This window comes from Aquarana catesbeiana, linkage group LG02 (assembly GCF_042186555.1).
Source record: "Aquarana catesbeiana isolate 2022-GZ linkage group LG02, ASM4218655v1, whole genome shotgun sequence".
Taxonomy (NCBI): domain Eukaryota; kingdom Metazoa; phylum Chordata; class Amphibia; order Anura; family Ranidae; genus Aquarana; species Aquarana catesbeiana.
This window is the reverse complement of record NC_133325.1, coordinates 391,614,868-391,633,400: the sequence shown is the minus strand read 5'-3', so window position 1 is coordinate 391,633,400 and position 18,533 is coordinate 391,614,868. Positions and strand designations below refer to the sequence as shown.

Genomic DNA, 18,533 nt, shown 5'->3' with positions numbered 1-18,533 from the left:
ATAAAACCCATCATGACAGGATACCTGTATATGACCTGTGTAACAGTTCGTTTTTTTTCATTATTTTAAATAAACGAAAAAAATGTCATATTACGTTTTTTTTTTTTTTTTTTTTTTTTTTAATGATTTTTTTTCCGATTAATCAAAAAAAATAATCGGCCAACTAATTATGAAAATAATCGTTAGTTGCAGCCCTAGTTTGTGCCAAAGTTATCGTGCCTACAAAATATTATTGATTTATGGCACTTTTATAACATTTTTTGACACTTTTTTGAAACCATTGACGTTTATACAGTGATCAGAGCTATAAATATGCACTGATTACTGTGTAAATGTCACTGGCAGGGAAGGGATTAAATTGTGTTTTGTGTTGTGTGGGGATGGGACTGACTGGGGGAGGAGACTGATCGGTGTTCCTATATACTAGGAACACACGATCAGTCTCCTCTCCCCTGACAGGACGTGGATCTGTGTGTTTACACATATAGATCCCCGTTTCTGCTCTGTCACAAGCGATCGCGGGTGCCCGGTGAACATAGTGGCCACCAGGCACGCGCATCGGTTCCTCAGTGACGCGGCGGGCACGCACCCCCCCATACCGGCGTTAAGCTGAGGACGTCATATGATGCCCCCCCAGGATGGGAGATCCCATCTGCGGACGTCATTTGACTATAGTTGGGATGGGAAGTGGTTAAAGTGGTTCTAAAGCCGTAAGGTTTTTCACCTTAATTATTCTATGCATTCAGGTAAAAAAAAACTTCAGTGCTGTAGCTGCCCCCAGACACCCCCCCCCCCCTTTTCTTACCTGAGCCCGATCCGATCCAGCGATGTGCATGAGCGCATTGGCTCCCGCTGCTGTCAATCAAATCCTGTGTGTGACGGGGGCGGGGCCAAGTCCCGCTGTCTGTGGCAATGGATGTAGCAGCGGGACTCGGGAACGAGCCTGCATGGGTGCCCCCAGGGAAAGCGGCTTTCTGTGGGGGCACCAGATTAAGAGGAGGGGTCTGGAGCGCTGGTGGGGGACCCCAGAAGAGGAGGATCAGGGCTGCTCTGTGCAGGGTATAGGCATGTTTGTTATATTTATTTTAAAAAAAGGTGGAAGGTTTACAACCACTGTAAGAATGTTATGAAAGATTCCAAATAGAGGAATCAAATTTCGAATCAGCAAGTCAATTAGTTGTATCACACAAGGGATAACAGTTCTGTATATCGCTCGCTACCCATTATGAATAGCTGAATATATACCATTCTTTTTTTACAGAGGAATCCAACAAGAAGCATCCTTTCCCTTGTCCTACCACATACCGCACAGCTCTCACTTACTATCTGGATGTTACCAATCCTCCCCGTACCAATGTTCTGTATGAACTTGCACAATATGCCACAGATCAGAAAGAGCAGGAGAACCTGCGGAAGATGGCCTCATCTGCAGCTGAAGGCAAGGTAAGCTGCATGCTGAATTTATGGTGCTTAAGCATAGCTAAACTCCTTTTTGAAAACACTGTAAAAATAAAAGTACAGATTGAAGTGTATGTAAACTCATACACATTTTTTAAGTAAGGTAAGTAAGGTAAGTAAACCCCCCCTATCATTTTCAGCCCAGGAAGCTGCCATCTTTGTCTCTGTTTAATCTACAGCTGCCATGATGCTGCACATGTGATCAGTTTAGACACCTTGACAGTTTGGTTGAGAGCACAACCAATGGGAGTGTTACATTTCCAGCACATGCCGGAAATGAAACTGTTTTATGGATGGGTTTACTTCTGCTTCAAGGTTGTGTGTTTACTTTAACCTAGAGGTCTTTCCATTGCTTGGCCTAGCATTCACTGACTGTATACCTATGTACAAGCAGCATTGTCGCTCTGCTGCCTACATGTTCATAGACTAAGTTTACAGTAGAACTATAGGCAAAACATTTTTTTTTCATTTTGGATAGAGTAAGAGAGGATTATAACCCTTGTCAGGTCCGTCACACACACACACACACACACACACACACTAATTTGTGTCCCATTGCGAAGATTTCTTTTCAGTTTCTTCTCTTCTCCAAGCAGGAGAGGAAATCCCTACAAATTAAGGGAATTCCTTGGGGCCCCCAGATCACCAGTTCTAGTGTCCCCATTGGAAGATTTTCTCTGTTACTTGTCTGAGGACAAGCCAAAATTTGGGATTTTCTTTTTACTTTAATTTTCAATGATAATGGTAAACAAGACAAATAGAGAAGGTGAATCTCCTTAAGGGGGGCACAAACAGCAGCACAAACTGACAGATGTTCTAATCCCTCTCCACTTTTGCCTTTAGCTATACTTTAAGCAGTTGTTGGCCCATGTCATCAGTTGGTGATGTGCATCTGCATGTAGCACAATGGATCATGAACAGGAACTAGCTGGAAGAAGAGCCATGCACAGCATGGAATAAAGATCAAAGTGATTGTAAAGTCTGTGTTTTTTTGATTTTTTTTAATCGCAAACATGTCAAACTTGCCTGCCCTGGTCAGTGGATTTGCACAGGGCAGTCTCGATCCTCCTCTTCTTGGGTCCCTCCTCTGTGCTCCTGGCACCCCCCCCCCTCTTGTCTAGTGCCCCCACAGCAAGCAGCTTGCTGTGGGGGCACCCGAGCCGTTCTGCAGCTCCGTGCGCCCACTCACGCAGAGCTGCGGTTCGGCCCCACCCCCTCTCTCTCCTGATTGGCTAATTGACTTTGACAGCAGTAGGAGCTAATGGCGCCTCTGCTGTGAGGGTCCCGGGCGGCCGAGGAACTCATGGACATTACTGGATAGAGATGGGGCTTAAGTGAGTATTAGGGGGGCTGAGAGGGCTGCTGCACACAGAAGGTTTTTTTATCTTAATGTATAGAATGCATTAGTATAAAAACCCTTCTGCCTTTACAATCCCTTTAACTTCATTAAAAAAAGGGTTACGGTTTGATTAGTATTGCACTCAACACTTTTTTACTTATTGCTTAATTATTTAATACACTAATGCGCTGTACACACGATAGGATTTTCTGGCAACAAATGTTTGACGGGAGCTTGTTGCCGGAAATTCCGACCGTGTGTAGGCTCCATCTGACATTTTCCGTCGGAATTTCCGACAAATTTGAGATCTGGATCTCAAATTTTCCGACAACAAAATCCATTGTCGGAAATTCCGATCGTGTGTACACAATTCCGAAGCACAAAATTCCACACATGCTCGGAACCAAGCAGTAGAGCCGCACTGGCTATTGAACTTCATTGTTCTCGGCTCGTCGTACGTGTTGTACATCACCGCGTTCTTGATGTTCGGAATTTCCGACAAGATTTGTGTGACTGTGTGTATGCAAGACAAGTTTGAGCCAACATCCGTTGGGGAAAATAAAACATGGATTTTGTCGTCCGAAAATCCTATCGTGTGTACAGGGCATAAGATTGTGTACCTACTGTAATCTGTGGTGGGGCAGAATATGGTAAAACTACTTGGTAAGTTACGATTAGTAACTAAAAGTATATGATCACTATAAGCCAATTTTATCCATAAATGGTATCCATTATGAGTGGATGCTGCCGGGTCAGAGCTCTTTTCAGCTTTTTGACTATTTTGGAACACCAGAGCTATTCGGGTCCAGGCACGCTGGCTTAAAAATGTGTTTTGCCTGTAGAAGCAGCTCAATGTTATCCTATGTGTCCATACACCTTAGGATGTTTAGAAGCATATTTTAAGTTCAATGTTTAGAGGCAGAAAAAAAAAAAACCCTTCTGGCTTGTGGCTTTTTATTGGAGTTCTCTGACAGAAAAAAAATGAATCGTGTACAAATATGCTGTATATGAGCGTGCAGGTCTTTTTTTTTTTTTTTCTCAGAGAATAGGTGCAGGAACTCCTCCCTTCTGAGTCACCCTTTGACTCCGCCCCTACCCACCTCTGAGCACCATTGCTTGTGTCCACCGCTTAACCCACCTCCCAGTACCACCCCTTTTAGAGAATACAGAACCAAATATAATTTTGTGGAAAGAGAAGAATGCCCCAAGGTATAGTATGGGCAGGGAGCCAACACAGGATCAATTGTTGCAGCTACAATTTGCTTCTGACCTTTGGTCCTCAGAGTCATTGTTTGCTGCAGCATTTAGCAGATGTATTTCTATATTCCCGTTCCCATTCTCATGAATGTTTTTAGATGTCGATATTGTTGTATATTGCATAACATTTATATTTTTATACTTTTTTTTTTTTTTTTGTATTGTTCATTGATCCTGTGTTGGCTCCCTGCCCATAATATCCCTTGGGGCATTCTTCTCTTTCTACATTTTTTTGGGATGTGGCAGAGACTTTCAGGACTAGCTTTTCAAATAGTTTCCTCCTCAACATTTTTCTAAATATAATTTTGTGGTGCTAAGAATTTTGTATGGAATTTGTTAATGATAACAAGAAAGGCAGTGAAATACTGTATATATCAATGGACACCCCAGCGACCATAGATCCCCACCAGCAACAATGGATTCCCAACAGCCAGCATCAATAGACCCTTCAGCAGCCAGCAACAAAGACCCCTCCCTCAACAGTATATCACTCCCAGCAAGGATTGACCCCCTTGCAACATAAGACCCACCCTTCACCCCCAGCAACAATAGATCCCCACGAGCAACAGAAGACCTCCACAGCAGCTAGCATCCTCCACAAAAATAAAACCCCCCCCAGCAACAATAAATTCTCCAGCAGCTAGCATCAATAGACCCTCCAGCACCCCTTACCATTCAGTTCTGGAGGCCACGTTCCTGCTGAAAAAAAGCCCTGTGAGCATGCTTTTTTTTTCTGCCAAGGGAACTGGCATTTTTTTTAAGTCCAGTGTGCATGGAGCCTTAGTGTCTCTCTTTAATTTCAGACACATTAAGATAGTGGACCTTCCCATGCCATCTGATTGTGCCATGCGACAGTAATAATGGCTAATGGTGATATTATAATAATAATTTATTATTATTATACAGAATTTATATAGTCCCAACAGTTTACGCAGTGCTTCACAACATAAGGGCAGACAGTACAATTACAATACAATATTTCAGCCTAATGCTAAATAAGTAAGCATGGCAGTGGGAAAAGGGGGCAGAAGCTGTCTCCTAAACATATTTGCAGTCACCGGTGATCCATCAGGCTGACCTTGAGTATCTTTGCTACAAATAATAGTCCATCGGTGCCGCCTATCAGTGCCCATCAGCGCTGCATATTAGTGCCGCCTCATCAGTGCACATCAGCGAAGGGGAAAAATTACTTATTTACAAAATTTTATAACCGAAACAAAATTTTCGGTCTTTTTTTTTTTTTTTTTTTTTTTTTTTTTTTTTTTTGTGTTTAGCAAAAAATAAAAAACTCAGTGGTGATTAAAATACCATCAAAAGAAAGCTCTATCTGTCTGAAAAAAAAAAAAAGATAAAAATTTAGTTTGGGTACAGCATTGCATGACTGCGTAATTGTCATTCAAAATGCGACGGTTCTGAAAGCTGAAAATTGGCCTGGGCAGGAAGGGGGTAAAAGTGCCGGGTATTGAAGTAGTTAAAGGAGAAGTATAGCCAAAGCTTTTTATGGCTGTACTTCCATGTATTACAGAAGTGCAGTTCTGCACTCCTGTGACCCGTTTTCGACCGACAGTGGCTGACGTCACAGAGCTGGTTCAGGCTCGGGTAAGATCCCGACCATATGGTCCGGATCCCCCCAGAAGCCTGGACCGGTACCCGGGTCAGCCTTTCAGCGATCCACTAAGAGTCTGAGCCAGCCCCTCCCGTCCCCTGCACAGCCCAGCACTCCAGTGAGTGCTGGAGAGGTAGAGCAGAGAGCCAGGTCTCTGCTCAGAATGGAAGGAATGGAATGGAAGCTGCATCCACTTAGGTGAGTATAATCTTTTTTTCTTTTTTTTTTTTTTTTGCAAAGCCCATACGTCTCTTATAACGCTGTCCTATAAATGTGATGTTGCATCTTCTTCTTTTTTTTTTAGAAGTTGTTTTTAACACACATTTAACGTGTGTTTGTGTTTATCTGGTTGCAGTTCATTTTGCAATTTAAGCATTGGCTGTTTTATTTTTAAAGCCCTTTTAAAGACATTACATGGTAAGCGACATTTGTTGAATGCTTTATCATTATGAAATCACTTTCTTATTAAATATGTGTTTTTCAAATATTCATAGGCTTTGTATCTCAGCTGGGTTTTAGAAGCAAGGAGGAATATTTTGGCTATTCTGGAAGATATGTCTTCATTACGACCTCCACTTGACCACCTTTGTGAGTTGTTGCCCCGTTTACAGGCTCGTTACTATTCAATTGCCTCTTCCTCAAAGGTAAGTTCTGACAAAACCATATGTACTCTACATATCCTACAGCTTACTTGGGAAACTTTAAGCAAAGAACAGTGGCAATGTTCCCAGTATAAAGCACACATATTTCCTACGTCTCCTGTTGGTTTTTCAATTTTGCTAGTGTTCCTAGTTGATGGACATCTTCTCTCTACTTAGAGAACCTTACCTTTTCCTTCTCTCTGATCCAGATTCCTGGTTGTACTATAGCCACTGTGGCTACTACTGATCCATTGACTCCTGGGCTGAGCCTTAGGGGTCTGCACCCGGACCCTGTTGGATTGAAGAATTGAGGCTGGCCACTAATATTGCTGAGGGCACTGGATCCTACCTGGGTGCTCACCTTAGCATGTTGTCATCTCGTTGAGTTAGCCATGGGGGTGCTATACAGGTTCAAGGCCATGGTCTGCCAGTGGCAGAGCTCTGTCCCTGAAGACCCCTTTTACGGGCCCAGGATGAGGCAACCCCACTGGCCAGAATGAGGAAACATCTGTTGGCCCTTTGGTCCCAGGCAGTCTCTGAAGCCTGGAACCAAAGTGTCATTTTAAAGGCTACAAGCTGGTTTCGAACTTTGGCAATCCATGATCTTCCTGCCCCAGGAAAACATCTGTCCCTGTGCTGTCATGCCCGAACCCTCAGTGCTTAAGGACACTCGATTTGTGCCTGCATGAGGGTCTTGGGTCTAATGATTGCCTTCTTTAAGGCTGTACATTTATGACCAGCTTCCCTCCAGACCTGGATTCTGGCAGCATTGGACATGCAGACTTTGTCCTTGGACTGAACCATTCATTTATCCTAAAAAGCCAAACTTTCCCTGATGTGGCAAGGCTCCAACTTGGTGCTGGAGTCAGGGAAGCCCTTTCATCCAAGATATGGAATGTTCTTACCATGAATGCCAGGCTATCGGGCTGGGGAGAATTCTTTCATGCCTTCTCATAGAACTAGGAGCATTTTGTTTTCCTTTTAGACCCCTTTCACACCGAGCCGCCTATAGCGTCGGCGGTAAAACGCCGCTATTTTTAGTGGCGTTTTACCGTCGGATTTGTGGCGCATTTCGGCCGCTAGCGGGGTGCTTTTAACCCCCCCCCCGCTAGCGGCCAAAAAGGGTTAAAACCGCCCGCAATGCGCCGCAATAGCATTAAGCTGAGCAGGATTTTTAGGAAAGCATTCATTAACTTGACTTTAGTAGTAGCATATTTATGGCTTACTATCCATTTTCCTTTATTGAATATTTTTTTCTCGTGTTTCAGGTACACGCCAATTCCATACACATCTGTGCAGTGCTGGTAGAGTATGAAACCAAGACTGGTCGAACAAACAAAGGAGTTGCCACCAACTGGCTTAAAAACAAGCAACCATGTGACAATGGCCATAAATCAACAGTACCCATGTATGTCCGCAAGTCACAATTCAGACTGCCTTTTAAACCCAGTACACCTGTCATCATGGTTGGGCCTGGCACAGGCATTGCTCCATTTATCGGATTTATACAGGAAAGAGAATGGTTAAAGCAGCAAGGTAGGTTGATTGACAAATACAGCGGCAATGGGGGGTTCTAATATTATGCACTGCTTTGTTTTTTCAGTTTTTCTAAATTGCATGCAAACCCTGACAATGAACTTCACTTGTATGCTTTCTTTTGGTTTATTGAAAGTGTTTTGTTATATCTGTTTAATAGGTGCAAAAAAAAAGAGAGAGAGATGTTCTATGCACACATCCTGTGCTAGCTTAAAGTGTTTCTAAAGGCTCATTTTTAAAAAAACATGTTTTACTTGCCTGCTGTGCACTGGTGTCCCCTGCTGGCGCTTCTGGCTTGTACCTACCCTCCCTGCCGAGTGCCCCCATAGCAAACTGCTTGTTATGGGGGGCACTTGTACACGCTTGCTCTCATAAGACAAACAGAGCAGGGCTCGCCCTGCCCCCTGCTCCCTCCTCGCTGGCTGTGATTGACAGCAGTGGGAGCCAAAGGCTCCTGCTGCTGTGTCTGAGCCAATGAGGAGGGAGAGAGCCTAGAGAGCCTCTACTCTTACGCACATCGCTGAACCGAGATTAGGTTCAGGCAAGTATAACGGGTGGCTGAGAGGAGCTGCACACAGAATGTTTTTTACCTTCATGCAGAGCAGTGGTGGCCCGTCCATAGGGGGCGCATGGGTGATGCCCCTCCCCCAATGTATGCCTCCGGCCCCCTGGTCTACTGGGATGCCGGACCATGGATTCCAATGGTGGGATGATTTACTTTGACGTGTGTGATTAGAGCCAGAGGGTTGCCTCAGGCCGAGCCCACCCAGCTGTGTGACAATAGGCAATTAATATTCGCTATTTTCACACCGATTCTCCTCCCGGCCAATCAGGAAGCAGGTCTTGAAACCCATTTCCCGATTGTCTGAAAGGAGAAGCTACGCTGGTTGCAGGAGGGAGGAGGAGAAGTGAGGAGAGGAGACGCAAGGGAAGTTAGCGGGCCGCCTGTTTGTCACCCGAAAGGAAGCTACGCTGGCCACCAGGAGGAGGGAGGAGACGCGAGGATTGAAGATATAGAAGGCGGTCACCTGTAGGGAAGCCCACGGTAAGTGTTGCGGCCACCGGGTGACACTGACCAACCGACCACTGGGGTGGGGGTTGTGGGTTTACAACCACATTAAGGGGTCAGATTAGCCCTCCTAATCCTTATCTTTTGAACTGCAGAATGATTTGTCTCTATCTTGTGGACAGTAGAATAGGGAGTTAAGCAAAAGATAGCAGGGACGGACAATCCACAAAAATGCTTTATGTTCTTAGCCCACAACTGGATTTAATAGCTGGGTGCATTTTGGCAGACCAACAGTTATTTTCCTGTATTGCAGGGTTTTAAAATGGATGGAACATGGGGAAATCTGAAAGTATTGCAGAGATGTTCTGCTTCTCTTTCCTTTATTTATGTTTTTGTTTGTTTTCTAACAAAGAAATATACAATTGTACTGACCCACCCTTAAGTCGGCCATACACGGAGCAAATTTATTTGGTTGCAGGAAAGAAATTTGCTTGATTTTCCCCCCCATCAACACAGACAGTACTGTGTTAACAGGGGAACTGGCAATTGTCTTCTCCCGGCAGGGGGGTTTCTGCTGAACCGGCCGAGATTTGAACTGTGTATGGCTGGCCTTATACAAGGTTTACAAAGTTAGCACTGTCAAAATGTAGGTTTCACAAATATGTCTGCAAGACATTACATAAGGCATAGCAAATACAGTTTACTGTAGATCTAGAGAGCAGAGTCTGAGTATAAGTATACAAAGAAGGTATTCATTTTTTTCCCTATGTAATAGTAGAGACTATCCAGGATCAAGATACATTTTACTTCAGATGTTGGAACATTAGTTCAGCCTCAGTGATCTTCTAACATGTAAATCGCAATGCAAGGATCAGCCTGTTTTTTAGAGTAAGCAGAGGAAGAAGCTGAAAGAAAAGGGTGGACAAAATAAAGTAGTGAGGAAAGAATGTGTGTGTCCCGCTCCATCAATTTCCCAGTAATTGGACTAAGTGGGAGGTTTTATAGGATGTATACGTGGATCCTAGTCCTTCTGAAATGTCACCTGTTTGTTTTTTAGGGTGTTTACTATTTTCTAGTTAAGTATGATCCATATGATCTTGCATTACATGTTGTGATATCAACCACCAAAGACTTTTAGGCCTTTGTGTTTGATAGTTTCGCAGCTAGAAATATGTAGAAGATAAGTGTCTGGGAATGTGTTGAAAGTGTCTAAGAATGTCCTCTCTAGGCTTGTTTAAAAAAAACCTTGAGTGCATTCTTGGGGATATTGATCTTGGTAACCGAGTGGATCAGTGCATAAAATCTTGTCCAAAACTGTCTGAATTTGGCGTATGTTTGCCACATAAAAAACTATACACTTCCTAACTAGCCTCTACTAGTGACATATTCAATATACCGTATTTGCCGGCGTATAAGACGACCCCCTAATTTTCCAGCTAAAACGTTGGTTTTGAGATATACTCGCTGTATAAGACGACCCCCTTCCGACTAGTCTGTCTAGCAGCTTGGGTAACATACTGAAACAGCAATAATAAGTCTGTGCAGCTTAATCACAAGCTTTGTAAATACTTTGTGTGCCCGTCAAAATCCACTGATGGAGGGTCAGATGCCAGATGAAGGGTGAGGTGCTTCAAACCAAAGCTCCGGTGGTGGATGGCGAGGTGGCCGGGGAAGGAAGAGGAGCCGAGGTGTAGCCGCATTCGGTAACATACTGAATACAGTATACCGCGCTGAGCCAATCACGGCAAGCGATGTATTCTATTAATGAATACAAAGCCTGGCTTTGAGAGAGGCCCGGGCTGATATTACAACCTCTGCCAATCCGAGCAGGCTTTGTATTCATTAACCACTTCCCGACCAGCACACGCCGATGTACGTCGGCAGAATGGCACAGCTGGGCAAATGGGCGTACAGGTAAGTCCCATTGAATTTCCCACCATGCCATTGCGTGCGCGCCTGCCGGGAGCTCCGTGAGTCGGGTCGTGGGTCCTGCGGACTCGATCGCTGCGGGGATACCCGCGATCGCCTCACGGAGAGGACAAACTGGGAGATGCTGATGTAAACAGCATCTCCCCGTTCTGCCTAGTGACAGTGTCACTGATCTCTGCTCCCTGTCATCGGGGGCAGAGATCAGTGACGTGTCACAGCTAGCCCATCCCCCCTACAGTTAGAAAACACTCCCTAGTACTAACTTAATCCCTCCCTGCCCCCTAGTGGTTAACCCCTTCACTGCCAGTGTCATTTACACAGGAATCGGTTCATTTTTATAGCAATGATTTTTGTATAAATGACAATGATCCCAAAAAGGTCCGATGTGTCCGCCATAATGTCGCAGTCACAATAAAAATCGCTGATCGCCGCCATTACTAGTAAAAAAAAATTATTAATAAATATGCCATAAAACTATCCCCTATTTTGTAAACGCTATAACTTTTGCGCAAACCAATCAATAAACGGTTATTGCGATTTTTTTTTTTTTTTTTTTTTTACCAAGAAATATGTAGAAGAATACGTATCGGCCTAAACTGAGGAAAAAAAATGTTTTTTTAATTTTATTTTTTGGGGATATTTATTATAGCAAAAAGTAAAAAATAATGCGTTTTTTTTTTTTTTTTTTTTTAAATTGTCGCTATTTTTTTGTTTATAGCGCAAAAAATAAAAACCGCAGAGGTGATCAAATACCACCAAAAGAAATCTCTATTTGTGGGAAAAAAAGGACGTCAATTTTGTTTGGGAGCCACGTAGCACGAACGCGCAGTTGTCAGTTAAAGCGACGCAGTGCCGAATCGCAAAAAAACGCACTGGTCAGGAAGGGGGTTAATTCTTCCGGGGCTGAAGTGGTTAATAGAATACATCGCTCGCCGTGATTGGCAGAGGTTGGAACATCATCAGGCCGCGCCTCTCTGAATTTCAAAGCCAATCCGAGCAGGCTTTGTATTCATTAATACAATACATCGCTCGACGTGATTGGCTCAGCCCGGACATTAATGCACATCCAGTGCCCTGACATCCATATACCGGCGTATAAGACGACCCCCAATTTTTGGAGGATTTTTTTTAAGTATAAAAGGTCGTCTTATACGCCAGAAAATACGATACCTTTATGTGTCCTTGTGGTCCAGGTATTCCAATTCTGGTCGATCTCCAAAATCAGGTCTGACACTTGTTTTTTGATTTTTTTTTTTTTTTCTTCTGATACACACATCTTTAGCATGCAACTTAAATTTAATGTTGCTTTAATATTTTGATGGACTGATATCAGCCTGGCTGGCTACATACATAGCTGTTTGTGCCCATTCAAGTAGCAACACATGAAGATCCCTCATTCATTTCATCTCTTTTCTTTTCCACTGACCCAGAGTTGTATTCACAAGTGTCTAACATAGGTTAAGGTCATAGTTTTGTAATAAATAGACACATACTTCAAGATAACATCAGTAGGAAGAATGCTGCTCTGTACATACAAGGGCATTATGGAATTGTCACTGATCCATATTAATTTATGAAGGGGTGTGCAGAAGATTTCTGCTTTTTAGCTACAGCTGGTAGATAAATTGGCCCTAGTATGTGTATGTATGAATGCACTATACACTGTACTTTATGGACATATAAGCAGTGATGTGGCTTTTATTTCTGTAATAGAAAATAGTGTATTTGCGTTGCTATAAGGCATCCCAATTATTCTAATAGGCTGCCAATGCACTGGACACAATGCTTTTTTTTTTTTTTAATTCAGTGCACCGCAACGCACAGAAGATGGTTCCCACAGGAACAATCCCAAATGAATGACAGTAAAAAAGATGTTTGACCCTGGGTAACTGCAATGCATTTTTGTAAAGCCAGCCTTAGGGCCTCTTCGCACCTGTCTGTTCTGTTGTAGTCTGTTACTGCATGCAGGCAAACCTGCTGTATTTGATGCATTAATATGCATTCATTTGGGAACAAGCTGTCAATGCACGGCAACAGAACAAATGTTTTCCATTACTATATAGAATAGTTTACCCTGTAGCCATGCAATACTGAACCCATCTGGTGCAAGTTAAATTGCCTGACTTCCGATCAATAAGGATAGTACAGTGGCTAAGTGGTTAGCACTTCTACCTAGCAGCACTAGGGTCATCAGTTTAAAACCCAACCATGGCACTACCTGCCTGGAGTTTGCATGTTCTCCCTGTGCCTGTGTGGGTTTCCTTCGGCTACTCTGTTTCCTGAAGCAAAGGGGAGAAGGGATCACCGCTCTAGGTGGGTGTGTTGAGAATGGCACTCTCCTCAAGGTGGAAGCAGCAAGTGCAGGCTAAGCATATAGCAATTAGAAAAAGGAGGATCTGGACAGCCACACTCCAATAAAAACGCCTTTTATTGTATACAATAACAAAAGTTCAAACCACAGCAGGGTACAGGATGGATTAACTGACGCGTTTCACATGCAACAGTGCTTAGTCATAGCTACAACATGTAAGCACTTGTTGAGAGTGTAAAACATCAGCTAATCTATCCTGTACCCTGCTGTGGTTTGAACTTTTGTTATTTCATACAATAAAAGGCGTTTTTATTGGAGTGCGGCTGTCCATATCCTCCTCCTAATTACTCTGGTTTCCTCCCACGCACCAAAGACATAGGTTAATTGGCCCTACTATGCATATATATAACTGTGAATTGGGGACCTTAGATTGTAAGTGTCTTGAAGGCAAGGGCCTGATGTGAATGTACAATATAGTGTATATGCAAAGTGCTGTGTAAATTGATGGCTCTATATAAGTACCTGTACCGGTAATGAATAAGTAAATCTGTCATGAGACAGAACATGAGTGTAATTGCTTATTGCAAACTAGCTCAATTACTTTATTGCCTGCAGCTAGAATGCCACATATGCTTAAGCTGGCTATATATCTGTCGAAATTTGACTTGCTCAGCAAGGACCAGAGGAAATTTGATCCATGTATGGCCACTGTTGGTTGGAACAGAAGTTGATCTACCAATCGACTTCTGTTCAACCGCCCTGTTTGAAAAAAATGTTCGATCAGCACTGCAGTGTACAGCCTTTCAGAATACAAAAAAACAGTGGGGGTGGATTCCCCCATCCACCTCAAATGTGTGGATAGGGGAATTGGATCAGATGGTTGAATGAAAAATAAACAGACTCTTCTATGGTCAGCCTTATGTTTAATAGGTGTCTTCTATCTAACCAGTGCCCTGTAAGAGTTCTGCACTCACTGTTTTGTCTTGCTTACTATACCACAGTGTAGATGACATGTAGGATTGTAGCCAAGGTGTACCATCCCTTACAGACTTTACTGACTTAATTTTCTTATTCAGGAAAGGAGGTCGGAGAGACAGTTCTTTACTATGGCTGCCGACATGAACATGAAGACTATCTGTACAAAGAAGAACTTGCCAGATTTCACAAAGATGGTGTTCTTACTCAGCTAAATGTTGCTTTCTCTCGAGATCAGAAAGAAAAGGTATGAAAACAAAAACACATTAAGATGACCTTTCTGATGGGCCATATTTTTAAAGTGCGTTTTTGGAAAACACTGTACATTCACTGAAGTCTTATTTGTTAGTTTTGAGCAGTACCGAGTGTAATAAGTTGGTGTTGGTAGGTGGTCTCCGGTTTGCATATTACAATTGCATCTATCCATTCTTGTACTGGATTTCATGTAATAATTGCTTTTATAGTTGCAGTTACATGGTCTGTTATGGTATATATTTTTTTTAATTTTACCAAATGGAACACTCCATATGTATGTCATCCAGCAATATATCTTTATTGTACATGTATTGTATTGCGCAACGTTGTTCTGTTTCAAATGTTGCTTTACGCATTGACATGTCTCCATACACCCAGTCTGTATGGAGAGTATGGTGACTTACTGACTTAGTACAACTCTTCAATAAGACAAAGTTTAATCCAACACCATTTTACTTCAGTTAATTGCAGTATAGGGGATATTTTCCAGTCTCTTGAAGTGTAAGAGGAAAATAAGGGTGCACTTGCACTGAGACCAGTTGAACTGAACCGTGCTTGAGTTTGATTGTACCCACTCCCCCGCTGGTCTACACTCACACTAGACTAAAAGGAAGTGCTTCCAGGCACACTTACATCATCACCTCTGCTAACCAGGTCACAGTGATCCCTGCTTCTGTACATAGTCCTCTGTGGAGAGTTCTGTGCTCTGACATGGTTGGCACTCACACTGAAGCAAACTTTACCAGACCATCTCTTCCAAGTGGTCCTGGGCATGGTATACCTGACCAATCCCAGGCATCGCTCGGAGCACTGACACTACAAAAAAATGAATGTACCAAGGGAGTGAACCACGACTTGGACCGGTTAAAAGTGCCAGGGTGAATACATCCTTACTTTCCTGAGCCCTGCCTCTGTGAATAATACTGAGGGAACATGAAAGATGTGGGAAAGGCCTAACCAGGACTAAACTAACTAGAAGGTGTTTGTAAATTATTACAATATTACTAGTTACAGCAATAAACAAGTTGCAATGGCCAAAATCACCACCAGATGACGGCATACTACAGAATAATAACTTCATGCCGCTCAGTACAAGACTTAAAGATTACATGAAAGTGGGGCAGAGCAAAACCATAGGAATAAGAAGATGATTAGAATGTACGTCCTGTGAGTGTGTGTATATGTATGTATAATTGGTGAGAATATGTCTACATATATTCCTGTTTCCATATATCAAGACTATATTGTTGTATGACCATAATGTGCTTTTACGGTTTGAGTCATTATTTCTGGTTTTTGTCAACTGTGCTCGTGTCTTACTGCAAGTGAGGCTTTTTTTTACTTGTGTCTAAAGGGTTGGCGTATAGGTCCCATATATAGTGTCATTTGGATTTGCTGTGTTGCATAAAGCTTTAATTCATGTTTTACAGATCTATGTCCAACACCTTCTTAAGAAAAACAAGGAACATCTGTGGAAGCTGATTAATGAGGAGAATGCTCATATCTATATATGTGGGTGAGTAATCTCAACTCTAAGTCCTGGCAACGTCAGAATTTGTTTAGACTTTGAATTGTTGCAGTGATATTACATGTGTTAACAGAACTTTTATAAAGGAAACGGCTGCATAGCTTCCGGCAGAGAAACCTGGTTTCTTGGCTTCATAATTGAGCAACATCTCACTGACATATGCAGTTCAATTGGCAGCATCCGTTACCAGATTTGCACTGTTTAATTTGAATCTCTGCAAATGAATAACTTAAACAATATTGGGGGTAGATTTGGAACAGCATTCGGTTGTTTCACATGAAAATACTTACACGTGTGCATTTATGTAGTCCCTACATAGCATGCCAACTGCACCAGTTATATTTTCTTGGGGTCAATTCCAAAAAACATAGAAAGCATTATGTCTGTGTCACACATTCATCATGTATTCCCCAATTTTAAAGTGGATGTAAACCCACTCTCATCCTTTCTAAACTACTGCCATAATGGTTATCTATAAGGATATACATGCCTCCTGCATGTATCCTTACCTGTCAAATGTCTCCCCTCTGTCTGTTATGAGACCCGAAAAACTGCAGATTCTGTGGGTGGGTCTGTTGTCTGGAGCTCAGTGGGTGGAGTCGTGATGTCAGTAGACTCCCCGCCCACCTCTACACTCCCCTTGTCAACGTGCATTTTCTCCTGTGTATTTCTTACGCTGAACTTCTGCTATGATCACTAACATCCAGTCAAAACCCAGGAAAGTCACCACATGACTTCAGCATGCCCAATCATGCTGAGGTGTGGAGCAGCCAATCCTGGGAGAGCTGGAGAAGAAATGAGGAGGGGATTTGAAGTACACAGAATGTCTCTCTCAGGCTCCTGAATAAGATATGTAAATCACCTGTCACTCATAGCAAGGGGGAGAAATGGACTTCTGTTTCTCTGTCTTTGTTTTGATCTCACTGAAAAAAGATCAAGACTGCTCAGAGCTGGATTAACTCTTGGTGGCAAGACTGGGCACAGATGACATGAAATCCTTTACTGTACACGGTGCAAACCTTAATTAAAACTTTTTTTTCAGGTTTACATCCACTTTAAAGTTGGACATGTTTACTGAAACGTATTACCTTTGTATGATCACCGAACAAACAAAGCATATGCTACATGGTGACCATGCCAAGGCATTTGTATAAACATCCATAGGGTACATTCATATGGGACAAGGATGGTCATTGATATTAACGACGTAGGCAGGACTAGTTTTATTTCCAAGTCAAAGGTGTGGTTGTACACCTGTAACTGTTCTGCTTACCCTAATTTGGAGACCAGTTGTAACCGTGGGTCTTGCTGTTTAACAGCCATTTTAAAGACCTCATTCACATTGGATTTTAGTGTCAACTGCCCAAGAATCCAGTGTATTTCTGCATCTGGATTCACAGATTGCTGTGGATAGTTGCAGCCGCTCAGTCTGTTCAGGTCACGGACAAGGTGATAGTGGCCGCAGCTGTCCTTGGGCTTTTCCTGTCATTTTACATGTAGGGAATACCTGTGATTGGGACAGACCACATAACATAATGCATCCAGGGGCAATCATGTGTCCCTAACCTCAGGTAATCACACAATACTACATGTGAACATCTATGCTGAAGCTGCTATCAGCCTGTAATTGCTTTGTACAAGCTTAGCGACCATAACTATCTGAATGTACCTGTGAGCCACAGAAATTCGCTAGATTCTTGCCGCAGTTGGCACTAAAATTCCGTGAGAATTAACCTAAATTGATACTTTTCAGTGTTTCACCACTGCTGGGTGAAAGGATCAGCCATGAGGACAGTAAAGACAGAAACTTAAAAACCGAAGCTGTGTTTTTATGCAGTTACAGTGAGGGAAAAAAATTATATGATCCCCTGTTGATTTTGTACATTTGCCCACTGACAGAGAAATGATCAGTCTATAATTTTAATAGTAGGTTTATTTTAACAGTGAGAGACAGAATAACAACAAAAATATCCAGAAAAACACATTTCAAAAAAGTTTTATAAATTGATTTGCATTTTAAGGAGTGAAATGAGTATTTGACCCCTTCGCAAAACATGACTTAGTGTTTGGTGACAAAACCCTTGTTGGCGATTACAGAGGTCAGACGTTTCTTGTAGTTGGCCACCAGGTTTGCACACATCCCAGGAGGGATTTTGTCCTACTCCTCTTTGCAGATCCTCTCCAAGTCATTAGGGTTTCGAGGCTGACGTTCGGTAACTTGAACCTTCATCTCCCTCCACATATTTTCTATGAGATTAAGGTCTGGAGACTGGCTAGGCCACTCCAGGACCCTTAATGTGCTTTTTCTTGAGCCACTCTTTTTGTTGCCTTGGCCGTGTGTTTTGAGTCATTGTCATGCTGGAATACCCATCCACAACTCATTTTTAATGCCCTGGCTGATGGAAGAAGGTTCTCGCCCAAGATTTGAAGGTAAATGGCCCTGTCCATTGTCGTCCCTTTAATGCAGAGAAGTTGTCCTGTCCCCTTAGCAGAAGAACAACTCCAAACCATAATTTTTTCACCTCCATGTTTGACGGCAGGCATGGTGTTCTTGGGGTCATAGGCAACATTCCTCCTCCACCTCCAAACGCGACGAGTTGAATTGATGCCAAAAAGCTGGATTTTGGTCTCATCTGACCACGGCACTTTTACCCAGTTCTCCTTTGAATCATTCAGATGCTCATTAGCA

The 18,533-nt window shown here is 42.8% G+C and overlaps 1 protein-coding gene across 4 annotated transcripts in view; it reads left to right on the top strand.

The window, feature by feature from the left end:
* Window positions 1-18,533, top strand: part of POR (cytochrome p450 oxidoreductase) — a 156,202-nt gene that overhangs the window by 133,815 nt on the left and 3,854 nt on the right. For all 4 annotated transcript variants that reach the window (XM_073615212.1, XM_073615211.1, XM_073615210.1 and 1 more), the window contains 5 exons: window positions 1,262-1,443; window positions 6,155-6,304; window positions 7,570-7,837; window positions 14,163-14,308; window positions 15,747-15,832. In XM_073615212.1, the coding sequence (XP_073471313.1) occupies window positions 1,262-1,443; window positions 6,155-6,304; window positions 7,570-7,837; window positions 14,163-14,308; window positions 15,747-15,832 (832 nt within the window). The remainder of the gene's footprint in view (window positions 1-1,261; window positions 1,444-6,154; window positions 6,305-7,569; window positions 7,838-14,162; window positions 14,309-15,746; window positions 15,833-18,533) is intronic.